Source organism: Salvia miltiorrhiza, chromosome 6, assembly GCF_028751815.1.
Source record: "Salvia miltiorrhiza cultivar Shanhuang (shh) chromosome 6, IMPLAD_Smil_shh, whole genome shotgun sequence".
Classification (NCBI taxonomy): Eukaryota; Viridiplantae; Streptophyta; class Magnoliopsida; order Lamiales; family Lamiaceae; genus Salvia; species Salvia miltiorrhiza.
In genome coordinates, this window is record NC_080392.1 from 21,243,934 (window position 1) to 21,269,417 (window position 25,484).

The window sequence follows — 25,484 nt, forward strand, 5'->3', positions numbered from 1 at the left end:
AACCTTGAGGAAATGGTTGCCGCATTGATGCCATATGTCCGAGGAAGTCTTCCTTTCATAGGTGGGCTTGAATGGTTTAAGGTTCGACGTGTATTTGGTGTCGCTCACATCAATGGCAATCATTGGTGTTTCTATGAGATATGTATACCGGAGCAACGTATTGTGGTCTATGACTCTTTCAATTATAGTTGGGATGTAGTTGCCAGCCATTTTGACAATGTCCGGAAGAATATACCTATATTATGCCGTTTGGGTAGAGTGTGGGAGAGGTCCAACTATTCAGACGCGGTCGTAGATCGTTGGGATGTTGTCAAGTTCGAGAACCCTCCACAACAAACAAATTGCAGCGATTGTGGAATCATGGCGCTAAAGTATATGGAATGCCGTGCATATGGTGTCCCCGTTGATCGCATAAATCCTGAGCGTGGTGCCATATTACGTCGGAGGTACGTAGTCCGTCTGTTTGGAGCCTCCTTTGAAGCCTAAATTGTCGGTATGTTGGAGTTTTGGCAGGTGCAGGTACTCTTTCTTGTGATGTGCAGCACGTGTTTTTTTGGAACTTGAACAATCATGGATTTTATTGTTTTGGAAAGAATCCTCCTTCATAGCTTTGAGTTTGGTTTTGTATTGTACTTTCTAGGAAGCCAAAGGCAAAGTTATGAGCAGAGGTCTCTTTTGAATATTTTGATGTAATTATGTTAGACAACAACAGTACTCGTGGTTATCTGTAATATGAATGACTTGGTTATGGATATTTATTACTAATTGATTTCCATTATTTGTTGTTGGATCTAATGCCATAAGGTTCGGTGAATTGCTTATTCCCTTTTTTTTTGTTTTTTTCATGTTAAGGCTTAAAATAAGATATTAGTATAGATGACAACTCACATAAAGTTTGTTACGCGTATCTATGTATTTGTATGTTTTATTTAGTTAATATAATTTGAATTAAAAAGGAATATAGTCATTTTTGTCTTCGAGTGAACTGTCTTTTATTTGCTGGTTTTTTTGGAGCATATATTCCTTGCTTTATGCTTTATCTGATAAATGATAAAGTTTGATATGACAATACTTGGCCAGGAGTGTATTTGAGATCTCAGATTTCCACTTCTAGTTTTGAGCAACAAAAAAGGTAATTTTATTGGCTATATATTTGAGCCTCATTTGGGCAGAACTCATTTCTCCCAAAAAAATGAAACCAAATGCCATATCCCAAAGTGATGTTCATTATTACCCGCCATGGTCGTGCCCAACTGAGCTTCTTGTATTACTAAAGCTGGATCGTGCAAGAATAGATGGGAAATGGAACCCCGACGATCATGAAGGCAATATCGCTGTCATTGACAGTGTTTGCGATGAGTTAACCGGTCATCCTTACTTATTGCAAATTCCAAAGCACAAGTATCATGAGAAAGTTATGGAGTGGTGGTTCCGATATGTTCGATTCAATGCATTGTTGAAGGATGATCGAACTTGGTATTGTGAAGAGAGTAAGCGAGTGTTTTGCACAGATATATCATGGAGTCAAATTGAAATCGTAAGTAATTTTTTCAAAATTACTTACTTATTATTATTTTTTAAATACCTATATTAATGTTTTGTAATTTTATTTCAATAAGGAAAATCCAAGCGCGTTATGTTACATGGAAGAGGGAGAGGCAAACTGGGATATCTTAAAACGCCTGTTCTACGAGCCAAGAGTGTATTCTTGTTCAGACGAAGATGATTGGTGAAATTGGCATCTGCCTTTATTAAGTTTTTATTAGCATGTGTGTTTAGCTCTCATGGGGAGAATGATGAACCTTTTTTTAGTATTAAGATTATCTTAACTTGGATGTTTAGTTATGCTATTAAGTACGAAGCAACCATTATAATAGGTTGGACGCTTAAACATGTATTTGAATTCTGTTATTATATATTAACGTGTATTTGCTAACACACAATGCATGAATTGATAACTGGTATTATGGCTGCCATAATGCCATAACTTCTTATCGGATATGCCATTTTTTTTGAAAAAAAACTTTGTAAGTTTGATCTAAAACCTTGCACAATGTTCATGATTCTTGAATTTTATTTCATATTAGACCTCATATGTAAAATATATAGATCAAAATATGTAAGTGACTCCAATATTGTTACTGCTCTTAACCTATATATAGACCAATATATAGATCAAAATATTACATAATTAGTTCATTCAGTAAGTGACTCCAATATATACCAATAAAGACCAATATGACTCCAGTTAGTGACTCCAATATATAGAGCAATAAATAATGAAAAATATATAGATAAAAATATTGTGCTGCTATTAACCTAAATAGTTCATTCAGCAGATCATACATTTAGCTAGCACTGCATAACAGGTAACATTACTTTCCAAAGTAACCTGCCCATATTAAACCACAAGTTCGATCTTGCAAACAAAAGCATTTCATAGTTGAGTTATTTACAAAACAGTCACACATCAAATGATTTGGCTTCAACAGATGTCATCTCTTAGTCATCTTAAACTCCGTACTCGAATAGTTGTGCGCAATAAGACCGACGAAATTCTGAGCCGTGATCCTCGTGTAGTACCTTCAATGGCGTGTTGGTTATCAAGCATTCGAAGTACTTCAAGGCCATGATTCCGCAGTTCATTGTATTTCCTTGTTGAGGCGGGTGTTGATGTATCTTCAAATCCCACACTCTTTTCAACCTGCTCTTCGTCGATCGTCGGTCCCAAACTTTAAACTCCTTACAAATCCACGCTAAGTTTTTCAACACCTGGTCAAATGGTTTGCGAACCCTCTCGGCCACCCTCGTGTCTGAGAGGGAGTCGTACACGGTGACCTGTTGTTTGTCAATCTGGATCTCATAGCAAACCCAATGGTCCCTATTTACCTGTGCTAATCCCAAGATCTTCTCCGCCTCCCACCACGGAGTAGCCAGCTGAAATGGTGCCCTACCTTCGACATAAGGTTTAAGTTGACTGCGCAAAACGCCGTGGGTCAAGGCGCAAAGAGCGTTCTGCCATCATTTGGAAAATATTAAATCTCCGCCAAAAGGAAATAGGGTTCACTTAACATACAAATAAGAGCCCTAACATAGAAGATGCTAATAATTTCAGAAACTTACCCAACCAGTCTGCTCCACCACAGTCCACTTTGCAAGAAAGCCCGTTTGGTCCCTTTTAAATGCAGCAATATTCATATTCACTAAACAATCGATATGCTGCAAAAAAAAGGTACGTCATTCGCAAGCATCCTCATTCAAGTTTCAATTTAGAAGAAGATATTATCACTAGGTGGAATATCTCACATCACCACTAACCCATCCATTGGGTTTCCACAACTCCTCAAACCAAGTTGCATGACGCTCTCCAACGTATGGCATTCCCTTTAATGGCCTAGACCTAATAAAAGAACACAAATCTTTTGTTCATGTTACTAGTTTATCAAACACAAAAACTTTAAATGTTCGGTACGTACTGTAGATCATTGACGCTGCTAGTGTACCATGCCTCGAAAGCTGAAATTGAAGCTGCCGATGCTACTTGTAATGGATAAGGGCCCTCCCTAAGTCCATACTTCAGTGCTAGAGGTCGTTTTAATCTGCTTGATTTTCTCCTTGACTGATTTGGCTCAAACTCCTCATCCGTTATTAATTCACAATCCACTACCTCAGTTGCAACGACCTCAGTTTCCAAGGATACCGTGGGAACTTTTGTTGTAGGATTCTTCAATGGTTTGCTTTGGCAATCTTTGGTTTCAGCTTTTGTCTGGCAATCATTTGTCCCTTTTTCCATCTTCTTGTTGTTTGACGACCTTTTGAGATTCTCATCAATAGATCCAACTCTCTCAAGTAATTGACGACCAAGCATTATAAGCTGTAAACCAAAGAAGGAAATAATTTAGATATTTCATGGTCATTGACATTTTGTAAATATCATTCTGCTTTAATGTTTACCTCCTGAAATTGCATTCTAGTGGGCTCAGAAGAACTCTGGGCTTCATTTGCTTGTGCCAAATTACCTTGTTGGCTGTCACTTGCCTGTCCATCATTCAGCGGGGGCTCATTTGTTGCTTCTGCCAAATTCCCTTGTTGGCTGGCACTTGGCTGTCCATCATTCAGCGGGGGCTCATTTGTTGGTGGTACATTTGGTTTTTTCTGAAGAGCAACCTACAACAAAAGAGAAACAAGTACACACAAAATCTTTTTAACTATGAAACCATTGGAGGTGCAATTACTTGGATACCTTTTTTCTCTTATTCTTCGAGCCTGGGGAAGAAATCTGTCCCTTCTCCATTATCTTTCTTTTACCTTTTTTTGTTTCCTTTTTTTCAATGTGTCCTTGCTTCTTTGCCTGAATGTCTCTCAGCCCAAGTTTGCTAAACAATTCCCTATCTGTGATGTCAACAACTGAATGGGCAACTCTTGTGGACCTTTTGGGAAGGTGAATTCCTCTTCTTTCAACGGGCATACTACTCAACGGATCGTCTTTACTTACATTCTGATGTTTTTTAAGTGTAAGCAGTGGCTGTGTCTTTTTTGTGAAATGTATGATCTCATTCAGCGGTACACGACATTCAACTCCCTTCGCAATTCCCGCAGCTTGTAAATTTTCCAACTCACCAGGCAATAGTTCAAAGTTGCATGCTATTCTGAAAATGTACAACAACTTATAATATGTTAGTAAAATCGAAAACCAATAAGGAGTACATCATTCACAATTATAAGAATTTCAAAGTCAAATACCAGATCACGTGCAAAGGTTGGCTTCAATAGTGCCTGAATCTTTTGCCGACCAACCTTATGTGGCACCGGAGCCCATCTGAGCATCCTTGGAGTTATTGCCTCATCCAGCCTCGTAGCACAAAGACCACCAATTTTGTTATGCATTTCGTAAGCAAACAACTGCAGCGCATAGCCAAATCCCTGTATTTCGACCGTAAATCCCTTTTTATTTTTCTTCTGAAGATTCATCTTTATTCTATTGTTGTGGCTGACAAGAACAAGGAATTCGTACGCCACAAGTTCCCAAGGAAACTTATCAAAACGTTCCAAGTCATCAACTAGATGCATATAACTTTCTTCTACCCTTGCTGCTGAGTGTTTTATCAATAACACTCCATACAAAATTATCAACAAAGCAAACCTCAAAGCATCGTCATCAGCCCCACCCAATTTAGTACAATGCTTCTGAAAGGCTTCTCTAAGTTGGCTGAATGTTATTTTTTTCACCCCTTTGAAATGTTTTTTAAAGAAATTTGAAGTGCTTGGAGGTTGCTCCCACCCATTAAACGAGAGACCAGTTAACGCATGAAAATCAGGTGGCCCTAGTTCCAATTCTTTACCACACACAGAAATACGTAGCAGTCTTTCATCCATAGATTCCGGGAGAAGATTAGAATACATCAGATATAGTAGGTGTCCTTGGTACTTAAGCTTATTTAACCCTAGAAAAGCACCAAAACAAGAGTTTTGTAACCTGGTTAGGTTTGTAGCACCTAACCACTGGCGGATTTCTTGAATGCATAGAGTTGGTTGGTTCCGTGGTGATACTTTTATACCTGCACCTAAAACATAAATTTGTGCAAATAAATTTGTGGTCCTCTCGGGATAGAAGTTTTGTTTTATGCACAGTGGCGGAGCCAGGATTTTTTTTGGGGGGGCGCCCCCGAAAATTTTTTTTGGGGGGCATTCAATACATTTTAGACATTTTTTACTAAAATACAAATATAATAATAATAATAACAACATTTTCATAGATAATATAGTTCAAAACATTTACAAAATTTTTTTTTGGGAGCATTCAATACATTTTAGACATTTTTTTACTAAAATACAAATATAATAATAATAATAACAACATTTTCATAGATAATATAGTTCAAAACATTTACTAAAATTTTTTTTGGGGGCATTCAATACATTTTAGACATTTTTTTACTAAAATACAAATATAATAATAATAATAACAACATTTTCATAGATAATATAGTTCAAAACATTTACTAAAATTTTTTTGGGGGCATTCAATACATTTAGGCATTTTTTACTAAAATACAAATATAATAATAATAATAACATTTTCATAGATAATATAGTTCAACATTTACTAATTTTTTTTTTGGGGCATTCAATACATTTTAGACATTTTTTACTAAAATACAAATATAATAACAATAATAACAACATTTTTAGACATATTATAAATTTTTTTTTTCAAAATTGGGGGGGGGGGGCTCTAGCCCCCCTGGCTACGCCCCTGTTTATGCACCAAAGTAGAAATTGATGTATGTGGGCCTTCAATAATAGAACTCTCACACAGTAATAAACAAAAAGCATAGTTGTCAGTTGTATACACTAAAAACCCTAAAATATTGAAATGTCCACTACAAAGGAAATGAAAATAAGAAGATGTCCCCTAATTTTGGAAACTGCAGAAATACCGAATAGTGGAAGAATTAGAGATTTCATTTGCATTCTTTGCAACACAGGAAGTGTATAATACCTGTATCCTCGGAATCGTCCATGTTTTCGCCCGTAATATCTGTCATCTTTTAGGATTATTTTTGATTACCTACAATAATACAACCGCGAACCAGGAAAACACTCTATTAACTTAAAAACACTTGATTTCTGCTACATTCTTTGTGAAAAACTAAAAATGTCAACAAGCATGCAAACATTGAAGAAATTAACAAATTTTGAACGAAAACCTATGGTGTTGAAACTTCGTTCGTTGGGTTATAGCATCGCCAACATGGTTGAGTGCAGAAAAATGTTGAAACTTCAGCACCGAAGAACTCCCCCAAAAAAAACGGCTGAGAGCTTGTGTTGTAGCACGCGGGAAGAAGAGAGTGAAAAAGACTTTTGCGTTTATTTTCCCACCCCAACTGTTCTACTTCCGTTTGAAGCTTCCATTGAAAGCTTGCGGTCTATGGCCCACTATCTAAATTATTAACAAATATATTCGAATATATTTGTGATATTAATAATTTAAGATACCTTAATTCCTGAAATTTAAAAACCATAATAAATATTGCATCTAATTTGTGTTAGTTTGTTTTTGCCACTGTTCATATAAAAAGGGGAAACACCAAAACCATTTATTACTCCTCGTTCCCATAAAGCAAGACCAGATTTGAAAATTCAAAAAAACAAATAAGTAAATTGGAAAATACTAAAATAAATTTAATAGGAAATAAAAAAACTGGAAAATAAATTATATGAAGATAAATTAAACTGGCAATAAAATAAACTCAAATTTAAAATTTAGAAACAAATTCAGAAATAATTAAGGGAGAAAAAATAAACAAACTAAAAACTTGAAAATAAATAAATAAATAAACTGAAAATTCAGGTAAAAAAATAAATAATTTGGAAAATAATTCCAAATCCCCAGCAATCAGGTTTCCGTATCGAACTGAGCTTTTCGCAATATTGTACTAGCAAAACAGTATCGGACCATCATTAATAGTGTTTAACTTGCAAATAGACTGAATGGCTAGCACTGATCCATCGGACGCTTTCTAATTGCTGTCGCATGTTACGATCTCCAATACAGCTACCCACCGGTGACATTGATGTGCCAATAGCAAGTGTCCCTTCACCGTTGCCTGAATCCCATAACCAAGACTGATAAGTAATCGGTCCTCGCCATAAAAGCCAAAGCATTTCATTCAGCAACAACAATAGTAATTTATTGAAAGCATCGAAGCGACCAATCCGACTCATCGTAATCATTATTAGGTCCACACCAAATCGCACTGGAATGGGGGAGGTACAAGTCCAAATCCCCAGCAATCAGGTTTCCATATCGAACTGAGCTTTTCGCAATATTGTACTAGCAAAACAGTATCGGACCATCATTAATAGTCTTTAACTTGCAAATAGACTGAATGGCTAGCACTGATCCATCGGACGTTTTCTAATTGCCGTCGCATGTTACGATCTCCAATACAGCTACCCACCGGTGACATTGATGTGCCAATAGCAAGTGTCCCTTCACCGTTGCCTGAATCCCATAACCAAGACTGATAAGTAATCGGTCCTCGCCATAAAAGCCAAAGCATTTCATTCAGCAACAACAATAGTAATTTATTGAAAGCACCGAAGCGACCAATCCGACTCATCGTAATCATTATTAGGTCCACACCAAATCGCACTGGAATGGGGGAGGTACAAGTCCAAATCCCCAGCAATCAGGTTTCCGTATCGAACTGAGCTTTTCGCAATATTGTACTAGCAAAACAGTATCGGACCATCATTAATAGTGTTTAACTTGCAAATAGACTGAATGGCTAGCACTGATCCATCGGACGCTTTCTAATTGCCGTCGCATGTTACGATCTCCAATACAGCTACCCACCGCTGACATTGATGTGCCAATAGCAAGTGTCCCTTCACCGTTGCCTGAATCCCATAACCAAGACTGATAAGTAATCGGTCCTCGCCATAAAAGCCAAAGCATTTCATTCAGCAACAACAATAGTAATTTATTGAAAGCACCGAAGCGACCAATCCGACTCATCGTAATCATTATTAGGTCCACACCAAATCGCACTGGAATGGGGGAGGTACAAGTCCAAATCCCCAGCAATCAGGTTTTCGTATCGAACTGAGCTTTTCGCAATATTGTACTAGCAAAACAGTATCGGACCATCATTAATAGTGTTTAACTTGCAAATAGACTGAATGGATAGCACTGATCCATCGGACGCTTTCTAATTGCCGTCGCATGTTACGATCTCCAATACAGCTACCCACCGCTGACATTGATGTGCCAATAGCAAGTGTCCCTTCACCGTTGCCTGAATCCCATAACCAAGACTGATAAGTAATCGGTCCTCGCCAGAAAAGCCAAAGCATTTCATTCAGCAACAACAATAGTAATTTATTGAAAGCACCGAAGCGACCAAGCCGACTCATCGTAATCATTATTAGGTCCACACCAAATCGCACTGGAATGGGGGAGGTACAAGTCCAAATCCCCAGCAATCAGGTTTCCGTATCGAACTGAGCTTTTCGCAATATTGTACTTGCAAAACAGTATCGGACCATGTAACACCCGGGCTTTTGATGACGTGTTTAATTGCTTAAGTTTGAGTAATTAGGGTATAGATCCCTTGTTTGATTTACTTTGTAAAGAGATGAGGAGTTATATGAAGTTTTCTTGTTATTTTTTTTAAGATGTTGAGATGTTCTTTCGATGATGTGAGAATGATGTGAGATTTTATATCCGTAATTGAGTTTGAGTATTTGAATAATTCGAGATAATTATTTGAATGAGAACGGTGAACTCGGAAGTGAAATCTGAGTCCGTTAAGACGTTTTTGAAATTTTTGACTTTTTGACGATGAATAGTAAAAATACTGCTATTTCGTCTGTTTGTCGACTTTCAAAATCTTACGTGCACGTCGTCGAGAAATATTCTTAGTTTTTCGATACGAGTTCAATAATGAAAGTTTTTATTTTTGGACGACGAGTGAATAGTAAATCGGGATTTCTCGATAAACGAACCGAGCTCGTTTATCAGAATTTCGAGAACGGGCATGCGTTTTCTATATTTATATAGAATTACGAGTGTAATGAAAGTGAGTAGGAGTTGAGAGGGCGAGTAACGAAGAGTATGGGTAGTTAGTCGTTAAGACGAGACGAGACGAGACGAAACGAGATATTTAACGACTAAATATCTAACCTACCCTACCCCTAACCACCCCCCAACCGCCCAAACCCCTTTCCCCTCACTTACTTACGGCTGTTAGCAGCCAACACCCCTCACTTTTAATTTTTAATTATCTCACACACACTAAACACACACACAACTCACGCATATCTCCATTGTTGAGGAGTTGGAGCTTTTGAGCTCCGTTTTGAGCGAGAAGACGAGCCCCGATCATCTTTTCGAACACGTATTTAAGTAGGTAAGATCTCTACCTACGTTTTGATGGTTTTCTTTTCGATTTTCGTCGACGTCGAAAAACGTCGATTCTCGACTTTATTTTGAAACGACGTCGGATCGTCGTGAAATTTTAGTATGTTGTTCTTGGGTAGATGTTGAGCATGTTTAATGAAGGGAGTAAGAACGGAACGAACCGTAGCTATGAAACCCATGAGGGCAGCCCCGTTTTTCACATATTAGCTTGTCTTTCGATTTTTGTTTGATCGTTTTGACTTGATATTTGTGCTTAAGGGTATGCTAGAATCGATATATATTAAATTCGTATTTTTCCAAGCACGAAAATTGTATAAGTTTTTAGAGTATGATTATTTAAATTCGTGAAGTTTGGGACGTTGCATAATGAATATTATTGCGTATATGTGTTCTACGATATCACATGAGCATGCTAATTGATTTACAATTTATGGATGATAATTGTTGAACGAAATTAAAACTGGAATTCTGTAAAAATTTTACAGCAGTTTCAAGCTTATGTTTCGATGAGTTTTCATTGCTTGATGGCTCTGAAATTTTAGTATGTTTATCTATGATATGTGTATTTCGTCGCTGCAAAATTTCATGTCTTTTGGATGATGTTTGGTATTTTAAAGATATTTTGAAAAAATCCTTGACAGAATCTGTCAACTGTTGGTAGACTTCACAAAAACGTTTATATCTATTAATCCATGAAGGATTTTGCATCACCGTTTTTTTTAAACGAAACTAGACTTCAATACTTTTCTAAAAACATAATATTTCGATTTTTATGACCTCTGAAACAGAGCAGTTTATTATTTCAAAAATGCCCTGTTCTGCTGTCATATTTTTCCAACAGTAAAAGTGTATGAGTTTCATTGTTTATTTGGCAGATCATATGAACGTTTTCTCTTGTGAAATTTTAACCAAATCTTCAAGGATACCTTTAGTTTTGGATGATTAAATTTGATGGAATTTTATTAAGGTTTGCCTTGGTTTCTAATGGCCTAAACAAAATTGGCAGAAACTGTCAATCTTTGACAGCCTGCACTAAAAGAGCAATATCTCCAAAAACCTTTAACCTTTTTGGTTAACTACCATTTTTAGAGTGAACTACACTTCATGGAGTTTTTGAGATCAATTGGTATGAGAGTTTATGATGATTGAGTTGGTTGTTATGAATTTTTAAAGATGACACAAAAACAGCAAAACTTTCTAGAAAACAACTTGATTATATTTGTTTTGATGGATGATACGATATGACTAAATGGTGTGAGTTGTGAGAGTTATGATTAACGCACATAAATGTTGGTATCTGGCACTCGAACAATTGGTGTCGAGTATAAATGATAGTTTACTGATAAAGAGTTTTGATGATTTTGAATTGTTTGGTTTGCGTTGAAAAGATGTCAAGATGTTAAGTTTTGAGTCGAGAGACGAGTTCACGTAGTGAGATTCACGCGTTGAAATCTCGTGGCTGACATTATATATGAATAGGTCATGTCGAAATTTTTAGTGAAATTAGAATTTGAGCATAGTCGATTCTTGTTGACCCGTGACTCAAATACATGCCTAATGGAAAGTTTAACTTTCTAATTGGTTAATTAGACGAGATGAGAGCGAATAGATCTGCTAAGAAAGTGGACTTTTCGATGTGTTAAATATTTCTTTTAATTGAAGCGCTGCTAATTATAACATAAGGATGTTATAATTAATGAGTAATGACGAGAGATAATAATTGTTATATTGATTAACAATCAAGAGAGATGAACATTAGAGATACTAATGTTTCATAAAAGAAATTAGATTATTAATCGAGGTTTCTTTTATAACTTCTCACCAATTCTTCATAACGATGAAGGTCCTTTCGGGAAGTAACGACTTGAGGGAGAGAGTGACGTTACTCATTGATACAGAGACACAACGAGGTGGGCATTACTTTTACTATACGTATATAGAGATCCCCTGCGTGTCGTAGGCCTCTTATACGAATGAATGCATGAGATGATCTAACTGTTAATTTCAGTTTCATATATATCAAATGAGTTTAAATGTTACGTTCAAGCAAGTTATTTCATGACAAAATCTTTGAGTTAAAGTTATTTCAACTATTATCTTGCCATAAAATGTTTCAATTTTAGTATGATATCTATCTGCTTTGGCTTTGCCAATGATGCAATCGAATTCGGGTCCTGAGCAGTTGATAGCTATCCTGCCAGGGCTAGTGTACACCAGTGACCGTGAGTCATCTAGCGGGTTGGCCGGTCAAGTGACCGTGAGAGGTGGCCACCTCTCCGGCACACAGTTTCAGATATGATAGATTACAAAAGAACTTAGTCTGATCAGACGAACTTTAAGAATCACAAATGAACTTAGTAAGCTTGGGCCTTTTTAGCGAAAAAACTCCCTTGCTGTACTGTTTATGATGGCATGACAATTTACAGTTTTGAAGCATGTATTTTTATACCTAGGCATACGTGCCCACTGAGTGCTTTTGTACTCAGCCCTGCATATGTTTTCTAAATGTGCAGGTTGAGCTGATGTGATGATGGTGCTGCAATGAGCGGAGTCTCCAGGGTTGTTAATAAATAGTTAACCTGTCTAGAATATGTCTTCATACATATGTCTAGCTACTTTCCGCTGCAAGATGTTGTTGATGTTATAGTATGTTATGTCATACTTTGAGTCTTAAGAGAATGGTTTCATATGATGTATAACTTGATTAATGATATTAATTAAATTTTATGCTGTCTTTCATAGACTGTTTTCAATTGAGTATTAATGAATAAAAATGACGAGTTTTATTAAGATGAGTAAGTTTTACGGCTATAAATGACGCCCCTTTTCTTCCCCTTCTTCTTTAACCCCATCCCTAGTCGTGGATCACTCGGCCTAACTATCCCTAGTTAGGGCGGGCCGTGACAGAGTGGTATCAGAGCGAAGGTTAAGCTCTGAATTTGAAGTCTTGAGTTTAGTCTAGAATGAGTTACTAGGCTAATAGTTATTAACAACCGTGAGCTCAGCGCACCATCACACCAGGCTCAACGAGGTATGTAAAATTTCAAAGTTTATTTGACGTTAAATTTTGAAGAGCATGATGTTGAGGTTATATGATGAGTTATGATGTTACACTTTGAAGATGCATAATTTGAGTTTGAGGATGACAACATGATTAATAATGAGTTATTATGTTGTAAGAGTATGATGTTGATGTTACATGATGAATCATGAGAGAGTTTATATCATATGATGTTATATGATTGAGGATGCATAATTATGAGTTATGATGTGATGTATTTGAGATGTTTTGTGATGAGAATTGTTTGAGCAGTTGTGATAAGTCACGATGATTTAGATGAAGGAATCTAATGTCATTGTTAAGAGAGATTTTCTACTAAGTAGAAGGATGAAATGAGAACTTAGAGCTAAAGCTTGAGAGAATTAGCAATTGCTTTAAGTACTTGTTGGTATGAGTTATGAGTTATGAGTTTGAGTTATGAGCTTGAGTATAATAGCATGATTAATGATGAGTTATTAGCATGCTGCAATGAGATATTGTACGATATGTTTGAGATGTTTTGTAACGCGAGTTTTGCTCACGCAACCTGAATGGTACTTGAGAAGGTATCATGAGCCATAGTCTTTGGAGATGGCTTTGAGAGAGAATTGTTTGAGTTGTCTTACTGAGTCATGATGATTTAGATTAAGGGATCTAATATCATTGTTTAGAGAGGTTACCTACTATGTAAAGATGGGACGAGATGAGAATTTAGATGTTTTGAGCTTAAGTTTTAAGATAACAGTACTACTTAATAGGAGTTTTGCTAAGTTATGTTTTGTTTATTTCTGTTGCTGGAGCCAACTAGAGTTAGTTCCTAGAGTCACCTTTAAGTTCTCCTTATAGGTTGGCCAGGACTGTTGGCACTGCACGAAAGTGGACTGTTGTGAGATCGAACTCAGGAAAGATCGGATACGAGGACGAGGCGTACAGTATGTGGTACAGAGATACCCTAGCAGATTTTCAAACACATGTTCATAGACTATGAAAGGATGAAAGCCTTATGGTTGTTACTAGACTGGATGGCATCGTGCACCTAGTCCCCGTGCTACCAATCGAGTGGTAGGATTGAGCAAGGAAGAAAGCCACTCAATATGATGGGACATGTTGTCTTGAGCATTGGACCCACAAGAGATGAGATTTGTTACAGATACCCAGATTTTCTATGCGGATCTACTGACCGGATGCTTGTTTTCTACCAGGGACTCTAGAAGAGTGTAGTAGATATCGAGTCGATCCTTGAGTATCAGTTACCAAAGATGATAAAATGATAAACGATAATGAGGATGAGAAGTAGCCGAGGAGGGCTAGAGTTGATGAGGATGAGAAGAGAAGTCGATGTAGGCTAGAGCTAAGGATGATCTTGAGAGTATGCGCGGTACACCCTCGTTTTTGATTAGTTGCAATTACATTGCGATGTATATAACTTACTTAGGAGATACTGGTACTTGAGATTTTGACATGATGATAGATAAGCATGCGAATATAGTACCCTACTGATGTTAAATAGATGGATTTTCCTAGTGTGCTAAAGTAGCAACTAGATGAGTTAACTGGTAGCAATTACTGTAAGAGGTCCAGACCGAGACATAGTACTATTAATGGTGTCGGTTTAGAAGGGACATTACGATAGATACTATGGTTTTTGTAGGGTTTAAATAACCCCTTTATGTAAGCCCTCTAAAAAGAGGCATTCTACTGATGGATATATTTTGTGGACTCGAGTGGTCTTTTTGTTAGCATTTTGTGAGTGCTTATTGCCTTACAGATGAATGTTAAGGTGACCGTGAGGGTTTCCTTAAAGTTGAGTTAGTAAATTGAACTTGAGTTTTGAGGATGCTTAGAGCGTTGGTCGAGTTGAGTTTTCCTTTTGTGATTTCAAAAATGCCTCAAAGATGTCATCAAGAGTGTGATGTGAAGGATAGGCGGGATAATACTCCGCCACCACCACCGCAACATGAGAGGAGAGTAAAAAAATATTGAACTTTCGAAACAAGAGTCTAGAACATAGGACCCTGAGTTTAAGCTTTTAGCTTGCTGGTGTGAACTTAAGTTTTGTTATGTATAGTATGTTGAGGGTTTAGAAGACACAGAATTTCCAAGTTCGGGATAGTATATCCCGTGTGACTGGGGAGTGATTATGTTGGACCTGGCCAGTCCGCATGATCCAAATCTCAGTAGACGTGTTTTGGGTTTATAAACCCACGTGTTTCAACTTTCGGTTGAAAAGTCAGATGGGTTCTTACTCTAGGTCATTTTTGTTCGACCTGGTAGTTACTTCATTCTACCCTCTGGTCATTCATTTGAGTCTCTTGAACAATTTGTTTTGATGTCGTTCTATGGTTGAACCCTTACAACTTTTGAGTTATCCTAGTAGATTCTTTTGATGTATAAGACTAGTGAGAGGCACGTCAGAGGACTTTAACACCTGAGCAACTGGCAAACTACACTTGAGAACAATTGAAGACTACTCTTGAGAAGTATGTACCGAGGAGTACAGTAAGCAGCGAGAGGCTGATTATCGAAGTTTGATGCAAGGAAAGAAATCGGTTGTAGAGTATAATCGAGAATTCTGTGAGCTAACACGTTCGCTCATCAGAAGATGGATAATGATGAAGAGATGTCTGAGTTTTAAGTGCTGGTTTAAGGCAGGACTTTAAGGTAGTATGGGCAAGTTATTGGATGCACCAGTTAGAATCCTGTTTAATACAGGAGCTTCGCATTCTTTAATTGGTTGAAGCATGTTACCTTCAAACTCGAACCAAAACAAGCTAGTCCCGAGTTGAGAGTAATCACTCCTGTAGGAAGAGCTACTACAGTTTCTCACATGATTTCTAACTTAGAGCTTGAGTTAGGATTCCTAAAGATGAAAGCAAGAACCTTGCACTTAATGCTTATGTGGAACGTAGACATTATTCTAAGGATGGAATGGTTAGCAGAGAACTTTGGCCCGATTAATTGTAAGAAGAGACAGATAACTTTCCAACCACCTGGGAAGGAACAAACATGTTTTCACGACATTGATAGAAAGAAGAGAATTTCAATCATTTCGGCACTTCAGGCATCGAAATTGGTAAAGAAGAAAGGAGCACAAGCTTACCTAGTTTACTTGAATGATGAAGGAGAATCAAGTAAAAACTTTGAGGATGTAGTAGTGGTAAGGGAATATAGAGATGTATTTCCCGAGGTCTTACCAGGATTGCCACCAACAAGACAGTTGGAGTTCACTATCGACCTAGAACCTGGATCAGCACTAGTGTCGAAGGCACCCTATAGAATGGCGCCTAAGGAGCTACAAGAGCTGAAGATTCAGCTACAAGAATTGCTCGAGTTAGGTTTTATTAGACATAGTGTATCCCTGTGGGGAGCACCAGTCCTTTTTGTCAAAAAGAAGGATGGCACGTTGAGAATGTGCATAGATTATCGAGAGCTGAATAAATCGACACTCAAGAACAAATATCCTTTGCCGAGGATAGATGACTTGTTTGATCAATTACGAGGAGCGCATTTTTCTTGAAAGTTGACTTGAGATCATATTACCACCAGTTCAAATTTTGACAGAATGATATACCTAAGACAGCTTTTCAAATGAGGTATGAGCACTATGAGTTCATAGTTATGCCATTCGGTTTGACGAAGGCACCAGTAGTTTTCATGGATCACATGAATTGAGTTTTCATTAATAACTGGATAAATTTGTCCTAGTTTTCATAGATGATATTCTCATCTATTCGAAGAATGAGCAGGAGCTCCAAAACATTTGAAAACGATGTTGGAAACACTAAGAGTTGAGAAGCTTTTTGCCAAATTCACCAAGTGCGAGTTTTGGTTGAACAAAGTAACTTTACTAGGACATGTTATATCATCTGAAGGAATTAAAGTTGACCCCGTCAAGGTACAAGCTGTACATGAGTGGAGATCACCAACTACGCCTAACAAGATTCTCAACTTTTTAGGCTTAGCAGGATACTATCAGAGGTTTATTGAAGGATTTTCCACGATAGCAAAACCGATGACACAATTACTTAGAAAATAAGCTAAATACAATTGGAAAGAGAAGTGTGAAAAGAGTTTTTAAGAGCTTAAAGGAAATTGACTACAGCACCAGTGCTGATAGTCCTAGAAATGGATAAAGAGTATACCATCTACGCAGATGCGTTAGAGAGTGGGCTAGGATGTGTTTTGATGCAAGAAGAAAGAGTTATAGTCTATGCATCACGACAACTTAGACCCCACGAGATAAATTATCCAACGCATGATTTAGAGCTTGCAGCCGTTGTGCATGCCCTGAAAATTTGGAGACATCATCTCTACGGAGTTAGATGTGAGATTTTCACGAACCACAAAACTTTGAAATACTTTTTCGAGCATAAGGATATTAACACGAGGCAAAGGTGATGGCTCGAATTAGTAAAGGATGTTAACTGCGACATTAATTATCACCCTGGCAAGGCCAATGTAGTAGCCGATGCATTGAGCCGAAAGGTCTCGTCAAAGTTAGGATGTCTTCTCACGAGAGAGGATGAGCTTATAAAGGACTTTGACAAGATGAAGATAGAGATGATAAAACCACCAGGGACGATAGCGAGTATTGTTGCGACGATGCCTAGTTTGAGGAAAATGGTGATTGAAGCACAAGGAAAGATGAGACAATGAACAAGTTACGAGAAAGGATAAGAGCAGGAGATCTCAAGAGTTACCAAAAAAGCATCATACAATGCTATCTTATTTGAGGGGAGAATATGCATTCCCCGCGATGATGAACTTAAGAATACGATCATGAGTGAGACTCATGACACGCCTTACACCGCCCACCCAGGAGGCACAAAGATGTATCAGGTTGTAAAAAAAATAGATTTTTGTGGGACGGAATGAAATGAGACATAGCTTCGTTTGTAGAGCGATGCTTAGCTTGTCAGCAAGTGAAAGCATTACACCAACGACCATATGGGAAGTTAAAACCGTTGGAGATTCCCGAGTGGAAATGGGATCACATAGCGATGGATTTTGTGACAGCTTTACCCAAAAGTCAAAGAGGAAATACAGCAATTTGGGTGATTGTAGATCGACTAACAAAATCTGCACATTTCTTACCGATCCTAATCGCGTATGGACCAGATAAGTTAGCACAATTGTACGTTCGTGAGATTATAAGATTGCATTGAGTACCGGTGTAGATCACCTCAGAAAGAGAAAATAAATAAATTTCATCACATTTTTGGATGAGTTACAGAAAGAGTTGGGTACAAGGATGAATTTTAGCATAGCAGGCGATAGAAGATATGATAAGAACTACTATCCTTGATAGAGGAGTAAATCGGGAGAATGTGTTGCCACTAATTGAGTTTGCCTATAAGATGTGAGACAAAGTTTCGAGATAGGAGACAAAGTTTTCTTGAAGGTTTCACCCTCAAAGGGGATGCATAGATTTGGAGTTAAAAGACAGCTTAGACCCAGAGTTATAAGTCCTTACGAGACATTGCAAAAGATAGGTCCAATAGCGTATAGGTTGGCTTTGCCACCTAGCTTTGGAAATGTGCATAACGCGTTTCACGTGTCACAATTGAGAGGATATATATTTTCGACCCAAACCATGTGGTTTACTAAGAAGAAATGATCTTAGAACCAGACTTGAGTTATGAAGAGAGACCTCAGATGATGCTAAATCATAAAATTCGGCAATTGAGTAATAAGTCGATTGCATTGGATAAGGTCCAATGGAGATATGATAGTTAGAAAGAAGTGGAAAGAGAGCTTGAGGATAAGATGTGAGAGAAGTATCCGAAACATTTACAGGAGGTACAAATTTCGGGACGAAATTTATTTTAAGGGGGAGGGTATGTAACACCCGGGCTTTTGATGACGTGTTTAATTGCTTAAGTTTGAGTAATTAGGGTATAGATCCCTTGTTTGATTTACTTTGTAAAGAGATGAGGAGTTATATGAAGTTTTCTTGTTATTTTTTTTAAGATGTTGAGATGTTCTTTCGATGATGTGAGAATGATGTGAGATTTTATATCCGTAATTGAGTTTGAGTATTTGAATAATTCGAGATAATTATTTGAATGAGAACGGTGAACTCGGAAGTGAAATCTGAGTCCGTTAAGACGTTTTTGAAATTTTTGACTTTTTGACGATGAATAGTAAAAATACTGCTATTTCGTCTGTTTGTCGACTTTCAAAATCTTACGTGCACGTCGTCGAGAAATATTCTTAGTTTTTCGATACGAGTCCAATAATGAAAGTTTTTATTTTTGGACGACGAGTGAATAGTAAATCGGGATTTCTCGATAAACGAACCGAGCTCGTTTATCAGAATTTCGAGAACGGGCATGCGTTTTCTATATTTATATAGAATTACGAGTGTAATGAAAGTGAGTAGGAGTTGAGAGGGCGAGTAACGAAGAGTATGGGTAGTTAGTCGTTAAGACGAGACGAGACGAGACGAAACGAGATATTTAACGACTAAATATCTAACCTACCCTACCCCTAACCACCCCCCAACCGCCCAAACCCCTTTCCCCTCACTTACTTACGGCTGTTAGCAGCCAACACCCCTCACTTTTAATTTTTAATTATCTCACACACACTAAACACACACACAACTCACGCATATCTCCATTGTTGAGGAGTTGGAGCTTTTGAGCTCCGTTTTGAGCGAGAAGACGAGCCCCGATCATCTTTTCGAACACGTATCTAAGTAGGTAAGATCTCTACCTACGTTTTGATGGTTTTCTTTTCGATTTTCGTCGACGTCGAAAAACGTCGATTCTCGACTTTATTTTGAAACGACGTCGGATCGTCGTGAAATTTTAGTATGTTGTTCTTGGGTAGATGTTGAGCATGTTTAATGAAGGGAGTAAGAACGGAACGAACCGTAGCTATGAAACCCATGAGGGCAGCCCCGTTTTTCACATATTAGCTTGTCTTTCGATTTTTGTTTGATCGTTTTGACTTGATATTTGTGCTTAAGGGTATGCTAGAATCGATATATATTAAATTCGTATTTTTCCAAGCACGAAAATTGTATAAGTTTTTAGAGTATGATTATTTAAATTCGTGAAGTTTGGGACGTTGCATAATGAATATTATTGCGTATATGTGTTCTACGATATCACATGAGCATGCTAATTGATTTACAATTTATGGATGATAATTGTTGAACGAAATTAAAACTGGAATTCTGTAAAAATTTTACAGCAGTTTCAAGCTTATGTTTCGATGAGTTTTCATTGCTTGATGGCTCTGAAATTTTAGTATGTTTATCTATGATATGTGTATTTCGTCGCTGCAAAATTTCATGTCTTTTGGATGATGTTTGGTATTTTAAAGATATTTTGAAAAAATCCTTGACAGAATCTGTCAACTGTTGGTAGACTTCACAAAAACGTTTATATCTATTAATCCATGAAGGATTTTGCATCACCGTTTTTTTTAAACGAAACTAGACTTCAATACTTTTTTAAAAACATAATATTTCAATTTTTATGACCTCTGAAACAGAGCAGTTTATTATTTCAAAAATGCCCTGTTCTGCTGTCATATTTTTCCAACAGTAAAAGTGTATGAGTTTCATTGTTTATTTGGCAGATCATATGAACGTTTTCTCTTGTGAAATTTTAACCAAATCTTCAAGGATACCTTTAGTTTTGGCTGATTAAATTTGATGGAATTTTATTAAGGTTTGCCTTGGTTTCTAATGGCCTAAACAAAATTGGCAGAAACTGTCAATCTTTGACAGCCTGCACTAAAAGAGCAATATCTCCAAAAACCTTTAACCTTTTTGGTTAACTACCATTTTTAGAGTGAACTACACTTCATGGAGTTTTTGAGATCAATTGGTATGAGAGTTTATGATGATTGAGTTGGTTGTTATGAATTTTTAAAGATGACACAAAAACAGCAAAACTTTCTAGAAAACAACTTGATTATATTTGTTTTGATGGATGATACGATATGACTAAATGGTGTGAGTTGTGAGAGTTATGATTAACGCACATAAATGTTGGTATCTGGCACTCGAACAATTGGTGTCGAGTATAAATGATAGTTTACTGATAAAGAGTTTTGATGATTTTGAATTGTTTGGTTTGCGTTGAAAAGATGTCAAGATGTTAAGTTTTGAGTCGAGAGACGAGTTCACGTAGTGAGATTCACGCGTTGAAATCTCGTGGCTGACATTATATATGAATAGGTCATGTCGAAATTTTTAGTGAAATTAGAATTTGAGCATAGTCGATTCTTGTTGACCCGTGACTCAAATACATGCCTAATGCAAAGTTTAACTTTCTAATTGGTTAATTAGACGAGATGAGAGCGAATAGATCTGCTAAGAAAGTGGACTTTTCGATGTGTTAAATATTTCTTTTAATTGAAGCGCTGCTAATTATAACATAAGGATGTTATAATTAATGAGTAATGACGAGAGATAATAATTGTTATATTGATTAACAATCAAGAGAGATGAACATTAGAGATACTAATGTTTCATAAAAGAAATTAGATTATTAATCGAGGTTTCTTTTATAACTTCTCACCAATTCTTCATAACGATGAAGGTCCTTTTGGGAAGTAACGACTTGAGGGAGAGAGTGACGTTACTCATTGATACAGAGACACAACGAGGTGGGCATTACTTTTACTATACGTATATAGAGATCCCCTGCGTGTCGTAGGCCTCTTATACGAATGAATGCATGAGATGATCTAACTGTTAATTTCAGTTTCATATATATCAAATGAGTTTAAATGTTACGTTCAAGCAAGTTATTTCATGACAAAATCTTTGAGTTAAAGTTATTTCAACTATTGTCTTGCCATAAAATGTTTCAATTTTAGTATGATATCTATCTGCTTTGGCTTTGCCAATGATGCAATCGAATTCGGGTCCTGAGCAGTTGATAGCTATCCTGCCAGGGCTAGTGTACACCAGTGACCGTGAGTCATCTTGCGGGTTGGCCGGTCAAGTGACCGTGAGAGGTGGCCACCTCTCCGGCACACAGTTTCAGATATGATAGATTACAAAAGAACTTAGTCTGATCAGACGAACTTTAAGAATCACAAATGAACTTAGTAAGCTTGGGCCTTTTTAGCGAAAAAACTCCCTTGCTGTACTGTTTATGATGGCATGACAATTTACAGTTTTGAAGCATGTATTTTTATACCTAGGCATACGTGCCCACTGAGTGCTTTTGTACTCAGCCCTGCATATGTTTTCTAAATGTGCAGGTTGAGCTGATGTGATGATGGTGCTGCAATGAGCGGAGTCTCCAGGGTTGTTAATAAATAGTTAACCTGTCTAGAATATGTCTTCATACATATGTCTAGCTACTTTCCGCTGCAAGATGTTGTTGATGTTATAGTATGTTATGTCATACTTTGAGTCTTAAGAGAATGGTTTCATATGATGTATAACTTGATTAATGATATTAATTAAATTTTATGCTGTCTTTCATAGACTGTTTTCAATTGAGTATTAATGAATAAAAATGACGAGTTTTATTAAGATGAGTAAGTTTTACGGCTATAAATGACGCCCCTTTTCTTCCCCTTCTTCTTTAACCCCATCCCTAGTCGTGGATCACTCGGCCTAACTATCCCTAGTTAGGGCGGGCCGTGACAGACCATCATTAATAGTGTTTAACTTGCAAATAGACTGAATGGCTAACACTGATCCATCGGACGCTTTCTAATTGCCGTCGCATGTTACGATCTCCAATACAGCTACCCACCGCTGACATTGATGTGCCAATAGCAAGTGTCCCTTCACCGTTGCCTGAATCCCCTAACCAAGACTGATAAGTAATCGGTCCTCGCCATAAAAGCCAAAGCATTTCATTCAGCAACAACAATAGTAATTTATTGAAAGCACCGAAGCGACCAATCCGACTCATCGTAATCATTACTAGGTCCACACCAAATCGCACTGGAATGGGGGAGGTACAAGTCCAAATCCCCAGCAATCAGGTTTCCGTATCGAACTGAGCTTTTCGCAATATTGTACTAGCAAAACAGTATCGGACCATCATTAATAGTCTTTAACTTGCAAATAGACTGAATGGCTAGCACTGATCCATCGGACGCTTTCTAATTGCCGTCGCATGTTACGATCTCCAATACAGCTACCCACCGGTGACATTGATGTGCCAATAGCAAGTGTCCCTTCACCGTTGCCTGAATCCCATAACCAAGACTGATAAGTAATCGGTCCTCGCCATAAAAGCCAAAGCATTTCATTCAGCAACAACAATAGTAATTTATTGAAAGCACCGAAGCGACCAATCCGACTCATCGTAATCATTATTAGGTCCACACCAAATCGCACTGGAATGGGGGAGGTACAAGTCCAAATCCCCAGCAATCAGGTTTCCGTATCGAACTGAGCTTTTCGCAATATTGTACTAGCAAAACAGTATCGGACCATCATTAATAGTGTTTAACTTGCAAATAGACTGAATGGCTAGCACTGATCCATCGGACGCTTTCTAATTGCCGTCGCATGTTACGATCTCCAATACAGCTACCCACCGCTGACATTGATGTGCCAATAGCAAGTGTCCCTTCACCGTTGCCTGAATCCCATAACCAAGACTGATAAGTAATCGGTCCTCGCCATAAAAGCCAAAGCATTTCATTCAGCAACAACAATAGTAATTTATTGAAAGCACCGAAGCGACCAATCCGACTCATCGTAATCATTATTAGGTCCACACCAAATCGCACTGGAATGAGGGAGGTACAAGTCCAAATCCCCAGCAATCAGGTTTCCGTATCGAACTGAGCTTTTCGCAATATTGTACTAGCAAAACAGTATCGGACCATCATTAATAGTGTTTAACTTGCAAATAGACTGAATGGATAGCACTGATCCATCGGACGCTTTCTAATTGCCGTCGCATGTTACGATCTCCAATACAGCTACCCACCGCTGACATTGATGTGCCAATAGCAAGTGTCCCTTCACCGTTGCCTGAATCCCATAACCAAGACTGATAAGTAATCGGTCCTCGCCAGAAAAGCCAAAGCATTTCATTCAGCAACAACAATAGTAATTTATTGAAAGCACCGAAGCGACCAAGCCGACTCATCGTAATCATTATTAGGTCCACACCAAATCGCACTGGAATGGGGGAGGTACAAGTCCAAATCCCCAGCAATCAGGTTTCCGTATCGAACTGAGCTTTTCGCAATATTGTACTAGCAAAACAGTATCGGACCATCATTAATAGTGTTTAACTTGCAAATAGACTGAATGGCTAACACTGATCCATCGGACGCTTTCTAATTGCCGTCGCATGTTACGATCTCCAATACAGCTACCCACCGCTGACATTGATGTGCCAATAGCAAGTGTCCCTTCACCGTTGCCTGAATCCCATAACCAAGACTGATAAGTAATCGGTCCTCGCCAGAAAAGCCAAAGCATTTAATTCAGCAACAACAATAGTAATTTATTGAAAGCACTGAAGCGACCAATCCGACTCATCGTAATCATTATTAGGTCCATCATTACTAGCAAAACAGTATCGGACCATCATTAATAGTGTTTAACTTGCATATAGACTGAATAGCTAGCACTGATCCATCGGACGCTTTCTAACCGAATCGTCGAATATCATATATTTGTCATCATATTTGAATACTAACCGAATCGAATAGAATCGAATATTTATATTTCGAATCGGATATTTATTGAATGCGAATTTAAAAATTCGCATTCAATAAAAATCGACAATGAATATTGTGTGATTAGTTTAGAAACGCAATGACGCAGCGCGACTTGCGATGTTTGAATGACTTAAGAGTAACATTTCATTTTGATAAATTGAAATGTTACTCTTTTTAAATTATGGAGAATTACTTTAATGCATGTACATTTTGATTCTTTGCATTATTCCTTGGTAAAATTGTATATAATATTATAATTCTTATATATATAATTAGATATTGATGAATAGAAAATTAAATTTGCAGAATAAAGTGAGGAATCCTCCATAAAATTTATAATCAAATGGCGAAAATGTTAGACATAATTTATTTTAGGCCATCCACACACACACACACACACACACACATATATATATATATATGGAGAATGTGTGTGTGTAATCATGTTTCTATGCGAATATCGAATCGAATATTATATATTCATATAAGTATTTGAATATTTATCGAATCGAATCGAATATTTGTTATGGAATACGAATAACACAATTTCGAATTTAATATTTGTTATCGAAGGACGAGTGACTATCTCATTCTTCATAAAGTATATAATATACATAATATATATACAAACAATATATTAGTCTTACTAAAATTGACCCTTTCTAAATTATAATAATATAAAATATATACTTCATAGAAATATATTTTTGTGAATTAGTACTTTATAAATTTATGAATTAATTAACAAATAAATATAATAAATAATGTAAACTTTGACTGAAGCAAGATCTTACCCACAACAGATAAGTTAATTAATATTATTGTTCAAATCGGTCTTAATTATCACAC

General features: G+C 37.2%; 1 protein-coding gene and 1 long non-coding RNA gene across 2 annotated transcripts; both read left to right on the forward strand.

The window, feature by feature from the left end:
- The first annotated feature begins 1,087 nt into the window (after nucleotides 1-1,087).
- On the forward strand, nucleotides 1,088-1,928 carry LOC130987438 (uncharacterized). Its single transcript, XM_057910978.1, has 2 exons — nucleotides 1,088-1,537; nucleotides 1,620-1,928. Exons 1-2 carry the CDS (start codon nucleotides 1,193-1,195, stop codon nucleotides 1,731-1,733), a joined length of 459 nt encoding a protein of 152 aa, XP_057766961.1. The 5' UTR covers nucleotides 1,088-1,192; the 3' UTR covers nucleotides 1,734-1,928.
- A 17,111-nt stretch (nucleotides 1,929-19,039) lies between these two features.
- Nucleotides 19,040-22,417, forward strand: LOC130987456 (uncharacterized). Its single transcript, XR_009089751.1, has 3 exons — nucleotides 19,040-19,672; nucleotides 21,527-21,593; nucleotides 22,197-22,417. It is a non-coding gene; the product is annotated as an uncharacterized LOC130987456 (long non-coding RNA).
- Nucleotides 22,418-25,484: the final 3,067 nt, after the last annotated feature.